Here is a 24497-nt window from a genome sequence, read left to right on the forward strand (position 1 = left end):
GATTTCACTGAAGTGGAAATAGTAGGTATAAAGTATAACACATAGTATACAAGTGTGCAAAGGGGAGTATTTTCCTATAAATGTTGATTCATGAATTAGAGGCCAGTTTCAAGTGAAATTCTCTCCAATACTGCATTCAGAAAACATAACTGCAACTGACTTATTTACTATATATTTATCTCCCTATTTTTATAGGGTGAAATGTCTGCCAAAACAGACAGCAATGAATGAAAGCATACACTATGCAAATACACTTTGACTGCCCTATCTACTATTCAAATATGTATAAAACTCTAAGTCCAAGAAATTGAAGAAATGTAGAAACATTAGTATTTCTTTCTGTCAATACTTCTGTGGTGTTATAGTTGCCTATCAGTACCAGGAGGTTTGTTTTTTCTTTTTTAATAGCAGGAGTAATCTTAATGATTTTATTATGTAATTACCCATGAAATATATTAAAAGTTCTGATTAAGAGAGATTAGTTAATTTAAAAGAAGGCAGTGATGCTGGTGGGATGTTTAAGAGAGGATAATCTGCAATGATTTTACCTTGCTAATGGTAATGACTGTGCCTCAGTTCTAGGCTTAATATTTTAACCCACTGCCACTTGCCCTTTCAATGTAATGCCATCTGTTTCTAATGACCATTTAACATTAAGATAACGACAGTAATATTATCTGCCTAATTAACCATGCAGACTCTAATGATGCACTAACTGGTTTAGATAAAAGAATTTGCCGATATCTCCCCCTACAGAGAGAATACTAGAAAATGTGATAAAACATGCCAGAAGTAAACAGTGTCCCTGGTACTCAGTAAGTGTTCATTCAAATGCCATTTACTCAGTATATTTAGACAATCAGTGCTTTAACATCTTTTCAATGTCTTTATGTTCCTATTGAGAATTACACCTTATGCATCATTGTAAATCTTTCTAGAATACCTAATTGCATGTACTTTCAAGCAAATGAATAAGGATATATAACCTGTTCACTTTCATGAGAGTACGCTGCCTAATCTTCAGTATGCTGAGATTGTTAAAAAAGTTTTGACCATGAAAGATGCTTTTGTTTTTTTTTCATTTAAGACCTGCCCCAATAATTCCAGACAACAGAGAGCTAGACAATCAAAAACTCATACTGATGTCCCTTTCTTGCTTATTTCCACCGAGTTCTCTGTGATTCTTTTTCTGGGAGGACAAACGTATTAAACTTTGGGAGGACAAACGTATTGAACAGGTTTATGGGGCTGTTAATTCCCAACCTGATGGGGAATGCCACATCAGAGATGGAAGTGAATGTGCATTAATTTATGCCAAAGGAGCCAAACATTTCCCATCTCAAAACTCTGAAAGAATGAATGCTGTACTAGTGCTCATGAATCCTTGAATATGCTGGGGATATCCCACGGCATAGCACTATCTTTTTTTTATAAGATAGCTGGTTACCTTAATGGGGAAAACGCAGCAGATCTAATCTACTTGACATGGTGTCACCATGGGAAATCATCAGTTATGCTGGTGAGAATGGGGATTAGTACAGGAAAGTAAAATGTTTAAGAAACTGACTCCAACTGAAATGCTAACAAGTTGTGTTGACAGGGAAACTACTTGGTTGAAAAGGGATTGAAGATTTTCAAGGATCAGACTTGGAGCTGATCTCATTGAATATTTCATAGATTAAATTGACTGATAAGAGCTAATGAAATCATCAATAAAGAGGAAGACCAAGAGGTCATGTGGAAAGATCTGGATGGCTTTGAGATAAAGGCAATAAATGGGACAAAAATCAATAGAGCAAAGCTACACTTTCAGGGACCAATAAGAATTTCTGCTATCAGCAAGGAGCTGCTTATCTGGAAATGAAAAAGGAGAAAGACTTTCTGTGTATCAGTTGATCATAGAGGGTATATTTAGTCTAGTAAACTACATGGTGCAAGGAAACATTCCCAGGCAATGCTGGAACAATGTTATGCAGAACGGGTCCTGGTCTACCAAACAATTCTAGTAATGCCTCAAAAATACCTGTATGCTAGGGACTTTTCTCTATGGCAATGTGGATGAGATGTGCTTATGTTGTTTTGTAGGTTCAGGAGTTTAATAATAATGAATGCAGGCTATGCCATGACAGTTGAACTCAGAGTCAAAGCAAAATCCTGGGAGCAATTCTTAACCCTTAGTGTACAATAATCCATAATTCTGTAGTATGAAGGCAACCAGAATGACAGTGACTGTATCATAGCATACAGTAGTGAAAATGTAGGTCACTTGTGGGGGAAAAGAAAAAAAACAGCAAACACAAAAAAAACCCCCAACAAACAAAACCAGAACAAAAAAAAAACAAACACAGTTCTAGAGTTCATCAGAAGGCACATATACAATAGAAACTGGAGATACGCCATTTACAAGTCTCTAAGATTTTTTTCTATAAAGATACTCAAATGACAACAAGTAGAGTGAAAGGCTATAAGGCTAATCAGAGGTGCCTAAAAGTGTTGCTTATTCCATCTAGCAAGTTAAGGTGGTGAAAACACTTATCACAAGAAAATGTCATAAAAACAAAAAATTAAGAGACAGACAATCCTGACCAAGAGGTATACAATTCTCTTTATTAAAAAAAAACATCTTTTGGCTTTCAATCAGATAAATGAGATTCTGAAAAAGCCGAAGTTATGGATGCAAAAATTTAATATAGAGCTTGATCCTTTGCTTAAGAGGGTCTATTATGAGCCTCTGTGATTATGGGGAGCTGGATCAGAACCGGAACCCCAGAAGGTGCCTTCCAATCTTATTTTTCTTTGAATATTCAGAGGAGCAAATGCTCAACTCATAAAAAAGAGATGTTACTCAGTCTAATCTTCAATGAAAATACTGTTGTAATTTTCAAAGAAATGAAAACCAAAGATCATATAATATTTTGATTATAACAGAGGTAAAAGGAAACACACTACAACACTTACCTCGTTCTTTAACTTGCTTCCAGAGAACCTTTGAAAATAAACACATTTGGTGATTTTTTTCATAAGAGGAGCATTTTTAGAGTTTGTAGATATAAATACATATAAAATAGATCGATTAGAAAAAAGATCACATTCCTCCAAATACAGTTACAATAAAAATCATGAGGTATATTTTTGGTTAACTTCTTCTATTGATTTGCAAATGCCTGAGGATGTCAGGATACTTACTTCTAAAACATGATGATTCAGATCACTGACTAAACGGTAAAGTATAAAACACAGTTTCAGTTTTTTCTTTGGATATTTACAACTTCATAAATAGCAAAAGGGCAGCATAGGTGCGAGTCCTTAAGGTCTTTACCAGGAAATACAAAAAAATCTTTGACGCAGCTGAGTAAATTAGAAGTAGAAAAAATATATCTACTATTTATTTTTCTTAGGAAAATGAAGAAATTATAGTGATTTTCTGTTCTTTTTCCCCAGAGCATTATTAGGATGCAGGTGGAATGCATTTCTGAGATAAAAGATTCATTAACTGGCAAAAATGTATTGCAGTATAGTGTATGTCCTATTAAGGGTCCAATTGAGACATTCCCAGTGAAGTCATTGGACTATCAGGCAACTTTTCAGTGCAGAAATTAGAAAGCACACTTTTTAATCATAATTACTAAGCCAGACAATGTGTAATTACAGAGATTCTAATGGACCAGTATAATGATAAATGTTGCTTGATTGTTGCTATTTTCTGTTCTGCTAGCTGCCAACTGATAAGGTACCACAGGCAACATGAAGTCTTATTAGCAGCAATATTGTGATTTCATGCTGTTGGGATGCTCTGCTGGCAGGACAGAAAACCAGAGGCTAAGCAGTTGTCTTGCCCAGGCCAGGCACAGGTGCCTGACAGCTCCCATCATGTGATGATCCAGCACATGTTACCTGCAGAATTCCCTTGGTTATTGATAGGCAAGTATGAAAGAAGGCATCACTCAGTGCGTTACAATGCTGAGCTTATTACCTTCACAGCTAAAGTATTTGTCGCGGACTGTGGATTTCCACATGTGCAGCAAAATGTTCACAGAATGTGCAGCAAAATGTACACAGTATGTACAGCAAAAATGTGAGGCAGCATCTGTTAACGTTGTTCCTTCAGAGCCTTAATAGCTAGCTAATGCTACCCTTCACACAGTGCTGTGGATAATGATTTTTGGTGTTAGCTCCTTTCACAGTGCAAGGCTTGATATTTAAATGAACTGGGAGGTCAAAATTAGAGTGGAATTTAAGGATTCGGGCATCTACAACCCTGCATTTAAGGACGATTGTACTCAGCTCTATTACCAAAATCTTCATACACAAATACCAATTTAGTTTGAAATAGCAGTAAAGGCCTATATTTAGGCATCTAAAGTGAGCCCTAATGCCCCTTCTAATCTTTTCACAAGCTGCCATCTAACATGTAAGCCTTGTGGTAAAGGCCTCCATATGCCTATATTTATGCATGAACATGGTGTGATCTGATACCATTATCAACCCTTATATTTTCACTGCCTAATTCTCCCCCAGGCTTAATCCAGGAACTATATGTATAGCTCACCTACCAGAATAGACATCAAGGGAGAGACTTTATGACAGATCCTTATATACAGCAGCCAGCAACTGGGAGATTCACTCTCAATTTTGAATCCCTATACTTCCTGACTCTTTCCTTACCCAGAAGCTTGCTCTTAACCCCAGGCTACTGCAGCATTCTCTTCACGCAGAAAAATCCAACCAGACTGCAAAATGAGCATTTGAGCTTCTGTTCTAAATCAGCTAGGGAGGCAATTTCAGTGCTGGACCTGGAAAATTCAAGTTCTCATACATGAGAGCACAATTCCCACATAAAGACAAGTCTCCTAACTGGTGAATCTAGTGAGTACTCTTGAAAATCTTCAGAGTATCTGTGCCACCTTTATGTGAGAGTATACTGTTGGAAATGCAGCTGTGGGGAATTTTGCAGTACCTCCACTTTCTTTGTGCTCATTGTTGCTAGATTCTGCAAAGACAGAGCTTTACACGAAAAGAGCACTGGCTGACATAAAACTGATGACTAAGAGTGATTATATTCCCTTAAATGAGAATAAATGTCTTTTAGTCAATTAAATGAGCAAGTTGTTCAAGATAATTCTGTATTATTAAAGAACCTCATCTCATTGTGTACCAGCAACACCTCCACAGCTCTGGATAAACACTGGACAAGGAAATGGCATATTCCAGTCTATTACACCTTAAATTCTGCAGTGGAGAGATCCCCCATTTTAAGCATCATTTGCAATCAATTTTTATACTTATTGCATTGTTTGGAAAAAGTCTCTTTGGATATAACCTAAATATGCCAGCAGTTGAATTTTCAATATGTAATCATAAACTCATTTATCCTTTTCCTTTCTCAGAGTCCCCACTTAATACAGATATACTGCTGTAGACAATGAAAGCCGTCGTTCAAGCCATATGTGAACAGAGACATTTGTTTTATGAACTATTAATCTTTGGCAAACCAACAGGCAGCTATCGTAACGTATTGATCCTGCTAGCTGTCCCTTAAATAAATATAATTAGAGCTTCCTGGGTTAGGTTTGAACTGATATTAGCCAGTCAAAGGACCTGTAAATATTAATCTACAGTGACCCCTCCCTCCTGCCCCACAGGTGTCAGCTTCACACCATTCTACAGACATTTCATAATGGGAAGTTGTCCTGGGGAAAGAACTCAGAGGGTGACACAAAAGCAAACAATATGATACAAGTGTTCTGGAAATGGTGTTTTGATGCTTCACACAAAACTGAACAAATCCTTTGCTGTTATAAATTGGTACAGATCTACATTGACTAAGGAGGAGCCATACTGGAAGTCACTACCAAAAGGTCTAGACCAACCTGTTAAATCATTGTCTCAGGGAGCAAGCTGCTACTTACATATAGAAATACAAGACACTGAGATATGCAGCAATACTAGTTTTGGTATCAACAAAATTAGTGTCCTGCAGATACCTTCCTAAGGGAAGGTTAAAGTTAGACCTTCACTGACTAAGTTTCAGTCTTATGTTACCATACCTGGTTAAGCCTTTACCAGAATACACAGAGTGGTAGTATGCACTGCTTTCTTTAATGCCAATTCCATAATAGTGATACCTGTGGGGGGTAAAAAGGAGTGTTTATGAGTGATGTATCAAGTAAAGCAAATTGTCAAATTGATTTTCAATGCTTTCTGAAAGCTTTTCTTAACAGTGTCTACCAATTCCTTTCACTGACATGAAACAAAATCTGGTCTCATAGAAAACAGTATTGTCATGATTTGATTCAAAATTCAGGGATAGGGTCTTCTTTAAATTTAAAACACTTTCTTACAAGAATGTAGCTGGAACAGCAAATCTCTCAGAAACATGTTGCATCTCTTTTCCCTAATGTGCTTTCTCCCTCATTTTATTTATTGAAAAAGTGCTGGGTTTGATTTACAGGTTTATTTTCTCAGGCTTACCACTGTTACACTTAAGACAGTGCCACAGAGCACTTTCCAGTTGAAAATAACTCACCAGTGTACCCTACAAATTAGTGTATAGCCTCCTATGAATTAAAATGCTAACTTGTCATTTATTCATTCTTCTTTCAGCTTGTAGGCTGATTGACTCTGAATTATTCAGCCACTTAAGCAGTTTTCATCCACATTTGTCTTCCTTGCGGCCCTCCTGGAGATCACTGCTCCCAAATACAGATGAAAGAAGGAAACATGTTTATTGCTCATGCTCTGCAGTGCTGAGCTCAACACCTTAACCAAAGACACTAAAAAGGGTGGGTTGGTGCTAAGGAAAACAGCTATGCAGTAGATACTTACTGCTTTCCTGTGATTTTGCTACAAAAGAATTGACCTTCAGGAGAAGGGCAGGAGAGCAAGCTGGGGGCAGCTCTTTCTTTACCAGTCATAGCAAAGTTTGCTTGAGTTCATCTATCAAAGGTGATAGGCCCTGTCTTAAAAATTCCACTCAATAGATTTAGAAACTGATTGTGTTAAACCAAATTTGTCTAAGAATGTTATGGACAGCATACTCAGGTTCATTTGGGTTTTACTGAAGTTCGCTGGAAAACACCATGGCAGCTGGTTTAGCTGAACTGCTCCAAAGTAATACTTGTAGTTCAAGTACATTGCACTGCACTAATTTCACGGAAACTTCTCAAAAGCTTGAAGAAATTTACTCTTACGACACAAAGCCCCCAACAAATAGTCATAGAACACATAAACAAAAGTTTTCAGCTCATCTCTGCTGTTTGCGGTGATACCCATTAAAAGAAATATAATTTTACTGCTTGGGACAGTCATTTTTGTATGGGACAGTCACAGATAAGAACAAACCCCTCAAATGTTTATATTTGCAAAGCTGACTAAAGCCATTAGATATAAAAGATGCTTAAGAAAATGTTCATTTGTGTGATATATATTTGCTTATCCTAGGTAGCTATGAAAATTTCAGCTGAAATAGTCATTCTATTCCTGGACAGTCTGTGGTATGTATCCAGGATTTTACAGCCAAGAAATTTGAACAGAAAGTGGCTACTGTTAAATATCGTAGCTTTTACCCTCTGCCTGAAACTGATGAGCCAACAGAATACCACTAGATCGCAGTGGCACTTGGTGACCCATAGGAAGGCAAATAGTTTCTCCCCTGCATCTTTACTGTTATTTATTTTTTGCTTATAATGGTATTCTTCTGATGGATGGTGATGTGGTGAACTGACCACTTTTAAATACCCATTAATAGCCAGAAGCTAAGATGTAGGACCATGTGCTCATAACAGTTCCCTTTTTACCCATTAAAGTCAGAGCTGACTGATCAAAGCAAAGTGACACCTGAACGTGGTTTAGAAAGCCAATGGGACCTTTCATTAAATGCCCTACTGCTAGACTGTTGTCCTCTGGTTCTCATATAGTACTGTGTCATCTATGTTGTGGGCTAAAGTCCTGAAGGTTTTCAACCGCTAATTTTGGTTTAGAGCATTAAACAGATAGACTTGGGCCAAAGACCCAGATCTGGAAATTCCTAATATTTGTCAGACCTCTAACACAAATGCTACAGGCATCAATATTTTTCTTCTTTCATGAAAATTAAGCAATTTTACATGTGATACAAGAGGTATAGAAAATATATGTGTATGGGCTCTTGCAAATAACAGCATTTACTTAATCTTAGCATTGTAAAGGTGGTGCCCTGAACAGGATGAAAACCAAAATAGAGCTGTGACTACTTCTTAACAATGTTATCTGCGCATTTGTCATTGGCCATGTAAGCAAGCAGTTGCCTGTATCTCATTCCAACACCCTAAATCTCCGGGTTTTAACCACATGCCTTTTTTAAAATTCTAAAGCTAAAACTCCATCCTTTCACTACAGACTTGGAATTCCCTTCTGCTAAAGCTGGAGTGGGCAGAGACAAGGAAAAACATTACTTCTTTACAAAGTTAGGATTCAGTACCTAGATTATTCAATATCTAATTCAACATTAACATATTTGGGCTAGAAACAGAACTGTTGTATGATTTGGATTTTCAGTTTTCCAGTGGTAGACAATACACTTGCTCCTCCTCCAACTCATCAGAATTTACTGTTGTGACATTTTGTTATGGAGAATAGGTATTTTCAGTGTCTATTCTGAGTGCATCAAGACATAGTAGTTACCATTCCTATTTCCTTCAGCTGTTTGTGTAGTTGAAATTTTAGTACTAAAAAATACAGCTGTCTAGTTATGACACAGAAGCAATTAAAAAAGAAGTATAATCTGTACTTTTTAAGCTCTTTCGGGCATACTTTATGGAGTAATAAGTTGTGAAGATTTTTATTCTCTTAGAAGCCAAAGTTGTTAGCTGAATGGCTTATTTTGGGCTCCCTGTTGAGAGTTGAGTATACTCATCCCAGACACACTGATAACATCCTTAACCTACAAATTCTGGTAACTTCTTTCTGTGTCTTTATATGTATATTTCTATGTGTATGTACAGTATATATGTATTTTACTATTTATATTGCCATTATATAATTAATAAAACCAGTCATCACAAGCAACTTACTCTCAATTTTTGTAACAAACCTTTTGAAAAGCAAGCTGAACTGCTTTCCTCTTTTAATTTCAGTGGTTTGTTGTAACATATGTTCCTATACAACTAGTAGCCCTGATTTTAGCATACACTCACACAAATGACAGCTGATAAGGAAATGATAGGCTTAAGCTGTTCAGGGACTTGCAATAACTTGTTATCACAGGGACAGCTGCCATATCAGTTTTATTAACCCACTAAATCACTCCTAATAAATAAGATAATAGTTTTCAGACATGACCGGTAAAAGCTAAGATTCATCATTGATCAAAGTCTACAAAGAAATTACATTGTAACTTGAGCTCAAAGAGTCTCTTGTGTGTATAGACTGAGCAGTATGTACGTTTCCCAAATAGCTGCTCCAGGTAACCCATGTACCATGAAGGCTATAACTGAATTCTAGCAGTGACCACCGTATGTCCAATATTGCCTATGCAGAAAGATGTATTCAGAACCTACTGCACAGACAACTGTTGTTTATGAAATACTAACCTAAGAGAGCAGTTTGCAGTATTTATCATGCTGTATCTTCTTCCACTTAGCAGGAATATGGAAACCTTCCCCTACAATCATCAATCTGGAGTGATTAGCATGAGCATGCAATGAATGAACTCAGTTAAAAAAATTGCATCCAGTGCATTGTACCTTCTTGGCCAAATGTTTAAATGAGTGTTTTGGTACTGACACTTTTGTACAAATATGTTGTTGGATGTAAACACAGAGAGAGAGAGACTAGACTCAAACTTTTAGGATGCCTTTTTAAGTCTCTCTTTTGCCCAGACCTGGAGATGACAAATGCTGCTTGGAATCAGAGAAGGAACTAACATTTGTGTGTCTCACACCTTAAAACAGAACCTGTATCCCACACCTAAGAGCAGAATTTCTTTCTCAAATCCAATCCATGCTCATAAGAATGCCTGAAAGAGCTTGGCCTTGTTTTGGTGTGAGGGAAAACCTATTTCTGTTACCTTGAAGATGATAGAAAAGGGACTGATTTTCTTTGATTTCTGAGCACAGCCAGGCTCTATCAATACGTTACTGTGTGTGCATGCAGTGCTCAGCAAGGCATTTCATTCCTCAATATATAAAGAATATAATTCTTCACTGGAGAAGAACTGTCTTTTTCCTTTCATGCTTCTGCAGCATCTGGTGCAGTAGAGCCCTGGACAATGATCAGAGCAGCTAGGCAATGCCATATGAAACCATCACTGTCAGTGATGATATTACTGTTACTGCTCATACTAACATTATATTGAAATAATATAGCAACAACAGAAACAAAACAATGTCACTACACTACCATGCTTAAAAAATAGGATTTAATTGCTAGTAAGAAGTGTCTCTTACCAGTCTCAGTAACCCTGCTGTGTTCCACACAGAAATAGCTTACAACATTTAGAGTTCATGTTGACATAAAAGCAAAAGATAACTAGTCATTTTCTGGAACTGATGAATAGTCCCTTAACTTGCTTGTTCATTTAATTTAAATACTTCTGAAATCAGATTTATGTTACTAACTGCTAACTGGTGAAAGCAGAAATGAATTTGCTCCTCCGTGAGTCTGTGGTTCTGGGGTGAATATGGTTCACAACATCAGAGATAGATAAATGGATAATCAGAGACTATTATTTATACTGCCACTTCTCTATGACTGCTTGCTGACCTATTCAGTCTCTGAACTGGAGATATTGTTACTTGTGCCTTTTATGAGGTCCTTTTTTTACACAGCAGGAATAGTGTAAATATATCTTGGTGGAAATGAGAATTGAAGAGGAAAAGTCTCTGAGGAAAACTCAAATGATAAAAAAAAAAAAAAAGGAAAAACAAATGCCAGATGTTCAAACAAAACCTGCCAAAGCCTCATCCCTTTAAGGAAATTGTTCAAGAACAGTTAATCCGTATGAAAATATGGCACATAATACCACCAAGGTCAATAGAGATATGGGATTTGCTGAAGAACTGTTGGGCATGAGGCATTTCCGTGCTCATAATGTTAAATGTCTTAGAGAAAGGGGGAATATAGTGACACATGTTCCAACACAATTAATTTTGTAGCTAGATTTCCATGTAAAAAAATAGATTTTAATTATATTCCTTTACTTAATAGAAGTTGACTTACAACGTTTTAAATTATGCAGACACATGGTATGTTTGGAAGTTTGGATCCTGACTGGATCCTGGTTATCAATTCATTAGATATGTCAGAACAAAACTATGATGAGCATTTGGAGGACTTTCCCCCTTATATTATCTCATTCATTATAACTTAAAAGTGGTTTTTCAAATATGTTGGGTTATGAGCCTGTGTAAGACTTAACCAATGCATTGAGGAATTAGTAGGTTGTCAAATATTCCTGCACAGATTGTACCAGATATCCTAAAATCTTAAACACAACACCAGCAGCAAATGTCCATCTGCAAAGCTAAATCTACATGAGTTTATGCTGATAACAATAGCTAAACTTCACCACAGGTGACAATACATGAAATCTCTCTTTTCTCCTATAAATAACCTTTCTAATAGTGACTTTCCCCAAAACCCCTCTATTCAGCATCAATAGGTCATTTTCCAAAGAGAAATTCACTTCAGTTCCAGTTTTTCTCTATGCAATGCAGACCATGTACTCTCTCTTGAAAAAAATCAATGGATTATGAATTTGTAAGACTGTGACAGAAACTGTCCTCAGTTAAAAAAGGAAAAATATTCTATGCAGACTTTATTTCCTTTGAATTTTAATTAATTATTATTTAAAATATATACTTGAGACATACCCAGGAAATAGAACGCCTTTGTAAAAATTGGAAATTGAAATTCTTCCCCACCTTCATTTATACTGCAACAAACCTTACAATTCACAAATGACATCTCTGGTGCATTCTTTAGCAAAACTACGTTGGAATCAGCTGGCTATTTCTTATGTTTCTAAGGCAGGAAGAAAACCAAGCATAACAACATGAATCAACCTCCCAAAATTATAAAAGTAAACAATGAGTCTTTCAGACATTTGTTGTATACTGCAAAGCACTGGGGAAAACCACAGCCTTGTATTTATTTTCATTTACAGTCTCCTTTCAATTTGAATTTTGCTTATAAATTACTGAGAGACAATAATAACTCTGTCTTTCAAGGCTAAGTCTTTCAAAACAGTTTTCCCAAACAAACAGAATGTTTGAGTCTCTTCTGCAAGTAATTCTGGTTCTCTATCTTATTCATTAGCAAAATGCTTTGCTAATTTTCTGGGGTTTAGTTTTGTTTCAGTACACCATCATCTCTCTGTGCCTTCTTCTATAAGTCAAGGAGGGCTTCATAAACCTTATTCAGTAAGTATCTAAGAATATTTTTAATATGAAGCATGAGAAAAACCCTAGGGCTACTCACATGTTTAAAGTTATGAATCTCCTAAAATATTCACATTAATAATAAATGTTCAATTTCTGTGTTTACACAGAAAGCTGGACACAATATCTATCTTAATTTGCTCCTCATAGAAATAACTAATTTTTTGGAGAATCTATTCTGAAATAAATAGAAATACACAGATAAGGATCTGATCTAAATGTTATTTGGGATTGAAAAACATTATGTTTCTGAAGGTTACTTTAAAATAACAAAATTGTTTAACTAGCCCTGGAGAAGAGAAGGCTGCGTGGAGACCTCATAGCAGCCTTACAATATCTGAAGGGGGCCTATAGGGATGCTGGGGAGGGACTCTTCGTCAGGGACTGTAGTGACAAGACAAGGGGTAACGGGTTAAAACTTAAACAGGGGAAGATTAGATTGGATATAAGGAGGAAATTCTTTCCTGTTAGGGTGGTGAGGCACTGGAATCAGTTGCCCAGGGAGGTTGTGAGTGCTCCATCCCTGGCAGTGTTCAAGGCCAGGTTGGACGAAGCTTTGGGTGACATGGTTTAGTGTGAGGTGTCCCTGCACATGACAGGGGGGTTGGAACTAGATGATCTTGAGGTCCTTTCCAACCCTAACTGTTCTATGATTCTATGCTTCTATGTTGAATGGTATCATCACATTATTTAGGTTTAAATATTTTTTTTAAACTGGATATTAATAAACACTGAAATAACAGTTTAAATCACAACACTCAGAAAATCTGAAGGCCAGACTTGGTTTCAGGCACTACAGAGAACTGTTGCATTTGTCACTCCCCTTTTCTTAGAATTGCCTAACTCATGGCTTGACTCTAGCAACATCCTAGAGGATTATTTTGACTTCTCTACATTCCTTAGCCAACACACTAGGCAGTTTTTTCATTTCCTTATAAGTAGCACTCCCCTGTTAAAAAACAAAATCAGACTGGGGACAATTCATCAGTCCTTCCCCAGCAGTCTTGTTATCAGGACATAGAAGGGAGGTTAGATGTAGGCGAATATGTTGCTACCACTGTTCACCATTGGTTTGCTATGACCAAAAGCATAATGTCAGAACTAATACAAATATCACCACAGGTGATATATAATTATCTGATCTATTCCTACCGCCTAATATTCCACAGATCAAAGATACAAATTAACTGTTTACATTATTTAGGAAATGACTGCACTATAGGTGTGTACTTTTCAGAGTTTTTATTAATTACCTGTAACATAGACCAAATGTATTCCTTCTTCTCAATTTAAGGCATTTTTTTTTTCCCTAGTGTCTTTAAATTAATCCATATAGTTATGTAAGGAAGGCAAAGAAAGTTGTTAGGTTTGCAAAAGGCAAAGAAAACCACAGTTATTTGCAATAAATGCATGGTTCTATAAATATAATGACAAGGTTTAGAAGCTTAATTAGTTTAATTTAGAAACTATGCCTGAAGTAATGTTTTCAAAACTCAAACTTTCTATCAGTTTCATTATTGAACGTTATTATTTGCAGCTTGTCATCTGAATAAAACCCCCATGCCTGTCAGGATATGTTATACTAATTATATATAGTGGAGACATGGAAATATGTCATTCACGGAACGCATTCTGTTGGTGGATACACAGATGAAGTGCGCCTTACTTTGAATGGCCCCTTGTTCCAAGCCGCCTTGTGGTAAGGAGAGGGAATTTCTGGCGAATGGTCTAAAGAGAAAAAAGTTGTGTTAATTTCCAGCACTGCTATGCTTTCTTACCAATCTGTTCATAGAAGAATAGTAGTGTTAGTATATGGTGTAATGTAGTCCATGAATAAATATTTGTGACACGTCACAACAGAAACACTTAAGCATGCAACACTGCAGGCTTGGGGAAGAGTGGCTGGAAAGCTGCTCGGCAGAAAAAGGCCTTGGGGTGCTGACTGACAGCTGAACATGGGTGACAGCTTGTGCCCAAGTGGCCAAGAAGGCCAGCAGCATCCTGGCCTGTATCAGAAACAGTGTGGCCAGCAGGGCCAGGGCAGTGATCATCCCCCTGTACTTGGCACTGGTGAGGCTGCACCTCGAATACTGTGTTCATTTCTGGGCCCCTCCCTACAAGAGAGACAGTGAGGTGCTGGAGTGGATCCAGAAAAAGGCAACAAAGCTGGAGAAGGGTCTGGAGAATCAGTCTTAGGAGAAACGTCTGAGGGAACTGGGGTTGTTTAGTCTGGAAAAGGCTCAGAGGGGCCTTATCGCTCTCAGCAACTACCTAAAAGGAGGTTGTAGTGAGGTGAGGGTCAGTCTTTTCTCCCAAGTAACAAGCGATAGGACAAGAGGTTACAGCCTTATGCTGAACCAGGGGAGGTTTCGATTGGATATTAGGAAAAAATTCTCCACAGGGACAGTGGTCAGGCATTGGAACAGGCTGCCCAGGGCATTGGTGGAATCACCATCTCTGGAAGTGTTCAAAACACATGTAGATGAGGTCCTCAGTGATATGGTGTAGTGGTGGTCTTGGCAGTCCTGCGGTTATGGTTGGATGATCTTAAAGGTCATTTCCAACCTAGCTGATTCTACGGTTCTATGATTCCATGCTTTTATCCTTTCATCCTTTGTCCCTCTTGCTATGTAACTCCAGTCTCCCCTCCCATAAACTTCTTCCTACCCTTCCCAGCTGTTCTTCCCTCCCGTTTTCACTTCTACAGTTTAAAATCTAGTTTTCTTCACCAGGATCCTGCTTCCTTCAGGTCCCTAAAGTGCAATTGTACCTTTTGCTTCAGAGACCTAAACAAAACCAGGGAAAAGTCTGCCCTCTAGCCATTCTGTTTACAGTCAAACAACTAAAAATAAACGTATTTTTTATTTGGAAAGTGTGATCTGAAGGTTAAAGCAAGCAAATATTTGTCTCACAGGTCCTTCTGTGTCATTGACTATCAAAGCATTGAACAGTCTTAAACTTAGTTAAACTGAGTAAACTAAGTTAAACACTTAAACTCACTAAAACCCTATGAAATTTTCCTTTAGCTCTATGATGCACATAAAGAATTCATATTATATGATTTAATCCAAATCAAGCAAAACATTCTGTCACTGTAGTCCTGAAGCTGAGATTAGAGCCCTAAAAACATCCTACTCTTTCTGTGAAGAATGATGTTTAAGGCAAAAGGTTTATTAAGTGAAAAAGTAATTCAGTAATAGAGGTAGATGTAAGATGTACCTAATAGACAGATCACTGTCGTAACAGTGTTTATATGGAAAGCTATTGTCTTCCTCATTTATACTGAAACTGTAATGAAAATTAGACACTTTCTCAGTATATCCAATTCAAGAAAAAAAAAAGGTAAGTGAACATTTTATGAACTGGATTTAAAACCCATTATTATTATTTAATTAAATTAATGCATTTTGCTATGTATGAACAATGACTAGATCAGTACTGTTTAAAAAAAGATGATCCTTGAAGCATTTTTGGTTTCCTGTTTCACTAACTACTGAGAATTTAATTTGGAGAGTTCACATCTCCCTTTCATTAAATGATTTTAGGATTAATTGTAGAGAAGGGTAGAAAAGAGGATGAATCAACAGTTTTTCATTCAGGAGCTCTCTGTATTATTAATTTTTATTCCTCTTCTTGTATTGCTTCTTGTGTCACATCTCACTTTACACTGCCTTTAGTATAATTAAAAGTGTCCTCCATGTCAGATCTGTTTTTGTGGAAAGAACCCTATTAACATCATCATCATCAAAATGGAAAAGAAAAATATCTCTGAGAGAATGTCTTTGTTTGTATGAAATAGCAATAAATGAAAGGGAATCTCAGTTTCCTAAATCTGATGTCACGAAATCCTGTCATATGAAACAATGTAGTCTGATTCCATGTGTGTAGAAAATGTGAATTTGAGAGGAACTTCAACACAGCTGTACTAAATTGTGATTCCGTCAAAGTATTAATACAGTAAATTATGAAGGCATTTACTCTTTACCTTCCCAAAAGTTGCAGCACAAGCAGGTTCCAGCTTCTCTTTTCTGCAGAAGTCTAAATAATGTGCATATAGGATGCATCTTGGTAAACAAACTCCTTCACAGACAATGTAGTTTTCTTCCAACCTGTACAGAGAAAGAAATTGCCAGAGTAAGAAGCAACATTCCATGTCTCCTGATCTCATTTTCCTTCTGGATTTTGGTACTGCCCTCTTCTTTTTTAATTTTACTGAAATATTCCATGAAAACACCCAAATAAGTTTCTCCTGAATAAGGCAGATACCACAGACTAACTCCACTATTGATGCTTATGCTAATTGCAGAATATGGGAAACCTGGGGCCAGGCCCCTTTTCTTAACGAGTCTTTTTCAATGTTTGAACCTTTTGTTTTATAGAAATTATCATCACCCAAGAACCAGCCTTGCTCTGAAAATAAGAGCACTAAGTAGACTATGAAAGGTTTAAGCCTGCCCTTTGAATAGAGCAGGGGCTTGGACTTGCATCTTCTGCCCCACTGTATTTTTAATACCTGTGCTAACATGTCTTCTTTTCCTACCTTTGCTTTTTAATGTCCACGCTGGACCTGAAACTGTTTCTTGACCAAACCATACTGAAAAGCAAAGACCTGGCTTTTTCTGAAAGGGGTGCCTTTTTTACGTAGCTTCCAAATCAGTTTACAGAATACAAGTGCCTACTGATGGTCATTATAGCAAAACTTTAAAAACCAAAGTGAAAAACTGGCTGTCTTCATTTGAACTGAACTTTTGGTGACAGCTGGGTATTGTGCTGTTGTCCTGTTTCTTTATCAGTTTACATTATTTGCTTCTCCTGGGATGATGTGCAGTCTATTTCTTTCTCAAATTACACAAATCTGCAAGAAAATACTCTGTAGTAAATGCTGCGCACAGGATAGTTTTGCACTGACTCATCAGACCCAAATCCTTACAGTTTATGCTCTAAATCAGATGTAAACTAGACTATGAAACTGAGTAACTTGGGTTACTCTCATTTTTCAGTTAGAAGAGAAAAAAAAAATCTAGATTTACAGTCTGTATTTCATAACTAAATTCCATTTAATTCAACATCACTCCTTCCTAATTTCAAATGTGCTTTAATAGAAACATTTATCAGTTAATGTCCGCAGAATTTTACCTGCTATTTGGTTATTTTTGCCCAGTTAAAATGAGGTTAGAAGTTCCATGCAGTGTAGATTCTGATGTAAAAATATACATTATAAGGCAGTGAAAATCTAACAGCCATAGCGTTAAAGAATAATTAAAGCATTCATTCACAAAAGTAATTCTTCACTAATGCTTCATTTCTACTTTTTTTTTTCGATAGGTTTCATCAATAGCCACATACTGTGGGAATCTGTTGGAGATTTCAGTTAACTGATAAACCTCTGCTAGAAATTTGGGGGTGGATGTCTTTATTCGTAGACGAGGCTTATCCGAAAAAAAACCCAGCACTAACCAAACATCACCCCACAAACCCACAGGTTACAATTATTGCTAAAGGATCTGTGAGGTGCAGCACTCCTTGCAGCCTCGGCTTTACAGGAAGGTCCCCCCGGGGCAGGGCGGCAGCGGCTCGCCTGGGCAGCCCTACCATTGCAGGGTGAGCTGGGTCTGCTTCTTTTTGTCCTTCATGATCTGCGCGACGCTCCTCTTCGCCGACGCGCTCTGGTCCGCAGCTTTCAGCGTGCCATCGCGAGTGCCTGCATCCTCTTCTTCCGAGGACAGGGCTTCGCTGTTAAAGCGTGTTTCTGAGCGCCGGCGAATGAGCAAGAACAGAAACCCAAGAGCATCGTCAGTGTCCGGCAGCACGCCGCCTCCCCCCGACGCGGCTGCGGCCCCGTAGGGGCCCGTTTAACCGGCCGCCCTGCCCGCCGCTGCCGGAGGGGACGGGCCGGGCCGCCCGAGGCAGGACCCCGAGCAGCACGGACGGTTGGGTGGCCCGCCCGCCGCGCCTCGCCCGGACTGCCCGCACCCGCCCTGCCCTGCGGCTGCCACAAGCGCGCTGCCGGCGCCCCACCTCGTACCTGCCTTGATGTCGGCGGGCAGCGCAGGCTCCGCCAGCCCGCTCTCGGGACCCTCCGCGGCACACAGCCCCTCCTGGGCGTAGGGCAGCAAGTCCGAGTAGCAGTCCTCCTGCGCGGCGGACGGCGCGGCTTGCGCGGCAGGGAGGTGCAAGAAGGCGTCCTCTTGCTCGGGTCCCTTGGCCATGCTCCTCAGCGCTGCCTGCTCAGCCCCATGGGCGGCGGGACGGGGCGACGGCGGCCTTAGGGAGCAGGGGGCTGCTCCTGAGCGGGCAGAGGCGGCCCGCGGGCTCCACTCCCTCCTCACGGCTGCTCCCCCGTGCCCGCGGAGGGCTTCTCCTGGGACTGTGTCGCGGAAGGGAGGCAGCGGGGAGTTCTGCCTGTCCCTGCCTGTCGCTGCCTCCCGTCTCCCCGCCCGCCGTGGCGCTCAGTCGGACCGATCGCACCTGGCCGGGAGGGGACAGGGCATGGCTGGAAGCCCAGCAGGTTCAGGGGAGCCTGCCCGGAGCGGATCTGCTGGGAACTTAATGATTAACTCCCGCCAGCGGTGGCTCCCGCTTGTGCGAGGGTGCAGCTCTTGGCCAGCCGCCCCGGCGCGACAAAGACAAGGGGCGGCCGCAGAGGGTCCCCGCATCTCTTCAGAGCATAGGGCTCCCGCAGGGACTCCCCTCATCCGCTCCCGGTGAGAGCAAGGGGTGCTGACTGGCAGGCAGTTCCAGGGGTGGGGCAGCAGCAGCTTCTCTGGGTAACCTGTTCCAGCGTCTCAGCACTAGAGAAGAGTATTTCTCACCATAGAGAAGAATATTTTCCTAGTATCTAATTTAGATCTACCCTCTTTCAGTTTAAAGCCATCACATCTTACCCTGCCGCTCCATGCTCCTGTCAGAAGTCCCTCTCCAGATTTTCTGTGGGTTCCCTTTAGGCCCTGGAAGCTGCTCTAAGGTCTCCCCTGAGCCTTCTATTCTCCAGGCCAAACAAGCTCAACTCTCTCATGCTTTCTCCATCCTCTGATCACCTTCATGGCCTCCCTCTGGACTCACCCTCTTGTGTTGGGCATCACAGAGGTGAATGCAGCAGTCCGGGAGGGGTCTCACCATAGTAGAGGGGCAGAATCACCTCCTTTGACCTGCTGGTCACCTTCCTTTTGATGCAGCCCAGGATATGGTTGGCTTTCTGGGCTGAGAGAGCACACTGCCGGCTCATGTTGAGCTTCCTATCAGCTGGCACCCCCAGATCTTTCCCCTCAGGGCTGCTTTCAACCCACTCTCTGCTCAGCCTGTATTTGTGCTTTGGATTGCACCAAGTTCTTAGCATAATCAGTTATTAGCATAACTCACTGAGACACTTCAGCTTCTGCTTTCAATGGCTTTGTTTTGAGGTAAAATCACATTTGACTTCTCTGTGACTTTTGGGTGACCTGATTGCTTCAGAATTTGGTCCACAAGGATCAATATTTCTACAATATAATTTGTGAGCAAAATCCAATGTCTTTTTTGGTTGTAGGGACCTAAATGTAGTTATTTCTTAAGACCAGGATTTTCCTTTGCTATGACATTAGAATATCTGCAGTGATTCTAATGAATCTAACTACCATCAACACAGGGATTAATTGAACGAAGGGTCCAGTCCAGGGAGCAGCTAGTTTTCACCCTGGGGTTATAGACAGGTATCATTATACCTATATGATCCAAAAATAATTTCTCTCACTTGTTCTTAAAGATGTCCAGTGATGGAGGATCACATCATGCCCAAATCATCTGTCAATGAAAAATACCTATTAGCATCAAACAATCTTCCTTCCGCTTGTGTCCACCGCTTCTTTTTTCCATCTGTATAAGAACATGATTACTCCTGTTCTATTTTTGTCACTTTGCCAGTATTTGAGGACTGTTAGCATGTCTCCTTTCTGGCTGTCATTTCATTTCCAAAACCAAACAAGTACAACTTAAAAATTGTGACACCTTTCCGCTCTTGGAACTAAACCAATTGCCCTAGCTTTGGTTTTCATCTTCTACCTTAATTATTTCACCCATCATTACCTTCTTTCAGACCATTCTTGCTTCCATCGAATACACCATTCTCTTTGTACCATGTTGCTTCTATTTGCAGGTCCATTTACCAGTCTGTTGAGCCAGATTCAACTCTGCCTTTCATGGCATCTTTGCTATTATTTTTGTTCATTTGCCTGACTTCCCTAGAGCCTTTGCCTCACTAATGCATTCTGAAGCACCTATTCCACCATAAGCAAGTCATTACTTGTCCATCTTCTGCTTACTGGACCTTAAATGTGACAAGTTGTCACACCTGCCTATTGAAGGTGTTGATTTGAGGCAACTGAAAAGGTCTTTTACAAAATAATTAACACACTGTGTACTACTCTTTTTACCTCAGGGAGTTAATTCCTGGTTTTCTGTTGTTTGATGTAATCTCAGAAGCATTCATCCTGATGGAAAGGTCATATTTCATATAAACAAAACATACGTTTTCATTATCACTTAGCATTCTTACCCCTGTTCTCTCTTCGAAGGCTAGTATCATAGCTAGAAAAGTGTTCTGAGTCCTTCTGAGCACAGCTATCTGAGCTGCAAACCCAAATTTCTCAAAATGGATTCCATGCTAGAAACAAATCTTCAGAATCTAACTCAAGTTCTAAGCCAATAGCTCATCTATAGCCTCGATGTAGTTAGAAGAATAGGCTCTTGGACCAAGCCTCCTGCAGCAGGGATGGTTTTTCCCTGTGCACTGTGTGCAAATCAGCTCAGCAACATCTAACAAATAATGCAGCAGATGGGAAGAATATCCCTATACTTTAGTTGATTACAGGTAGATGTTCTGTAGGTGGTTTAGGAGTCAAAGCAGTAATTTTAGAGCAAGGTATTTCATATTTTGCCTAAAAAAAATACGTATTTAATTTAGCAATGCTATAGGAAAGAAAAGCCTTTCCCAAAGGCTAGATCTGATTCTCATCTGTGTCTCAAAAATTTGTCATAGCTGAGAAGAGGCAGTTTCCCTGGAAGCTGGGAACATGGCTCTCATCAGTCAGAAGGCTGGTTTCTGCTGAGCAGTGCCTTAGACACAGGGCTGGGAAAAGCTGTACCAACATTTCCTGACACTAGAATCGAACAGTGCAGTGCTGAACTGTTTGGAGAAGAGGCCGGGGAGGCTCAGGGTGGTTCATGTTGGCCTGGGATATAATTTTCTTTTTATCATCATTAACTCCACATCTGAGCCAGAGGGTACTGGAACCTTCTCTCTCCCATTCCTGGGATTCAAAGACTGACTATCCCCGCGCAACACCTCTCCTTCACTCAATCCTTTTTTGAGATCTACAGACCTCCTCTGAGCAGGAACTCTGTGTGTTCCTGCTCTTTGCTGTAGCAAACAATGGACACCAAAAGTTATGGCAGGTGACAATCCTACCCCACACTTAAGCTCCCTGCTGCTGGAGTGGGCTGTGCACCCAAGATGTATGATCTCAGCCTTTGGGAGACAAAAGGGAGGGAACTGATTCAGAGCTGGGATAGCTGGAGCCAGAAGTACCACAGACATGACAGCATTGCTAGGGCCTAGGAATAGTTATTACGATTTTGTGGTGTGTCCACTGAGAATTATGGTGCTGTCAGTATTGCTCATTGCTGAGTAAAATCTGAATTATGAAGTAGAACTGTTAAATTATATAACCACATGTATCTATTTCTTGTCATTGTATTCAAAAATTGTATATATGTGTGTGTATATGTATGTGTATATATATATTTAACTGAAATCATGGCCCAGAGAGTAGGTGGGTGCCCCATCCCTGGAAACATTCAAGGTCAGATTGGATGGAGCTCTGAGCAACCAGATCTAGTTGAAGAGGTCCTTGGTCATTGCAGGAAGGTTGAATTAGGTGACCTTTAAAGGTCCCTTCCAGCCCAAATTGTTCTATGATTTTATGATATGTCCTTGAAGCATGGGATCCCTCTTGTCTGACTTTGTCTCAGAATTAGTTTTGAGTCTGATCCAGTCACTTTAAGTCTCCCTTTATAGACAGTGCAGAAGAAAAGGTGTCTCCCAGGGATAATTCATAGCAGGCACATTACCCACCGATAGAAATCATCCTCTAACAAATCTGTTTCTCTTCCTTGTCTGTACTGAGAGGCTAAGAAGTCTTAGTTTAAAGTGAATCTTGTAATGGTTCAATCCCACCAAAATTCAACAGATTCTGTTATGCAGCCTGGAGTGAATGCGCGGACACACGTGCTCTGTAGCACAGTAGAATAATTTTTCAATAATTTGCATGTGAAATATCTTTTATATCAGCACTCAGGTATGGCACCATTTTATCTTGCTGCAGTGTTCCTTTTTCTTGTTGCCAACACAGCACATTGAAACAAAATGTTTTCAACTTCATTTGTATCAGTGTGAATTGCCAGTAACAATAACCTACTTGAGGGGTTCTGTGTGTTGTACTGGAAAAGGTTTGGGAGGTAAATGCAGCAATAAGAATACAATTTGTTATTGATCTCTTCCTGTGTAACTTCATGGTGTTTGCATAAGTGTTAGAAACTGTTTCACCTCATATCCTCACTCTGATGCGGTGTTGATGTCAGGACTATTTGATAGACTCTAACACCTATTTATTTCCAAATACACTGACAGCATATTTGGAATATTTGGACAGTATGTATGTAACAGTATGGTACACACCAGTATTGCACAAGGAAATAGTAAAGAAATTTCTCACTATCATCAGTATTTGTCGTTCCCTTTGCCTTTATGTAGCATGATTCTAGCTCTTCCCGATGCTCCATTTCTGGTTTCCTGTCACTCATTACAAGGAACAGTTTTAAATACCAATAATTCCACAACAATTCCAATAAGATTTTTTTGATTTTTTTTAAGTTTTTGAGATAATTTTTCTCTCAACCAAAAAAAAATAAAAATCGTTTCAGTAATCTACAAGCCTCTCTGCATTTTGCCCTGTCACTGACAACACCTGTTGAAATGATATAACCAGGAATAAGTTCTTTAATCACAAAAATTTCTTTAGAGAAATATCTATCTAAGAATTAAAGAGTCTAAGTACTGAAGCATCCTCCATAATATCAGATTTATTGTTTACAATAGTTATCCAATCAAACCTTTTGATAAACTAATGGTAATGATGGCTTTAGAACATCATTCACTATCCAGAAAAATTCTTTGCCTTTCCATGTTTATTGCTGCTTTTTCTCTGAGCCCTTCCCAAAATGCTTATACCTCAGCAGCTTCTTCTAAATAATTTCTCTGAAGAACTTGTTTAGTTCTGGTGGCTTGAGTCACTGCTTGTGTGAATACAACCAAATGAAACCAAAGCAAATGAGGAAGCAAAGGGAAAGAAAGAAGAGGGCCCTCAAAGTTTTACCACTTCTCCGTTAGAGCTCTCTTCTGCTACCGTTCATTCCTCCCACACAGTGATGTCGCTTCTCTGAAACTTGAAGAAAAATGAGGTGGGGAGAGATGCAAAGTGGGATAAATGGGGGAGAAGTATCGGGTAAGGAAAGAGCCATCCTTAACTGTGAGGCCAAGGACTTCTCTGAATGGGGAAGAGGAGCATCCTTCACTGCTCAGCTGTGCCAGCCCAGAAGCTATAGCAGAGGACTGTAACCTGCACTGGTGCCTTTTGCCCTCAGCAAGCTCTGTGAGCCTCGCTGCTAGTCCTGATGCTGAACTTTCTCTGTGCAGCCAAGAGAATGAGTGGATAAAGTTCAAACCTATGGAACTGCAGTCATCATGAGCTACCCAAGGGGACAGCCATGCAGCTCCGTGCTGTGCACATGTGTGTGTGTGTTTACACAAACATACCACAAGAAAACAAACAGATTACTCAAAGGATGTCATTGCCCCTGTGCCTGACTACTTCTACCTTCTAGCTTTTAAGTTCCCATTTTGGCTTATTAACAATTTCACAGCCTGCATTATATCACCCTGACCTTCTTGAGTTTGTTTTCCTAATGCTGAAAATCTTTTCCCAACTTGTCACTGAAAAGGTCCACAAATCTTCGCCTGCCAGTAACTATATAAGCAGTGTCAGATCT

The 24497-nt window shown here is 39.6% G+C and overlaps 1 protein-coding gene across 1 annotated transcript in view; it reads right to left on the minus strand.

The window, feature by feature from the left end:
* The window catches only part of RFX6 (regulatory factor X6), a 39131-nt gene extending 20506 nt beyond the window's left edge, over nucleotides 1-18625 (minus strand). The window contains exons 1-6 of the mRNA XM_065679121.1: nucleotides 18442-18625; nucleotides 18009-18165; nucleotides 16402-16525; nucleotides 14083-14144; nucleotides 6048-6125; nucleotides 2959-2986 (exon numbers count right to left, since the gene is read on the minus strand). Coding sequence (XP_065535193.1) covers nucleotides 2959-2986; nucleotides 6048-6125; nucleotides 14083-14144; nucleotides 16402-16525; nucleotides 18009-18165; nucleotides 18442-18625 — 633 coding nt within the window. The remainder of the gene's footprint in view (nucleotides 1-2958; nucleotides 2987-6047; nucleotides 6126-14082; nucleotides 14145-16401; nucleotides 16526-18008; nucleotides 18166-18441) is intronic.
* Between the last annotated feature and the right edge of the window lie 5872 nt (nucleotides 18626-24497).

Source organism: Lathamus discolor, chromosome 5, assembly GCF_037157495.1.
Source record: "Lathamus discolor isolate bLatDis1 chromosome 5, bLatDis1.hap1, whole genome shotgun sequence".
Taxonomy (NCBI): Eukaryota; Metazoa; Chordata; class Aves; order Psittaciformes; family Psittacidae; genus Lathamus; species Lathamus discolor.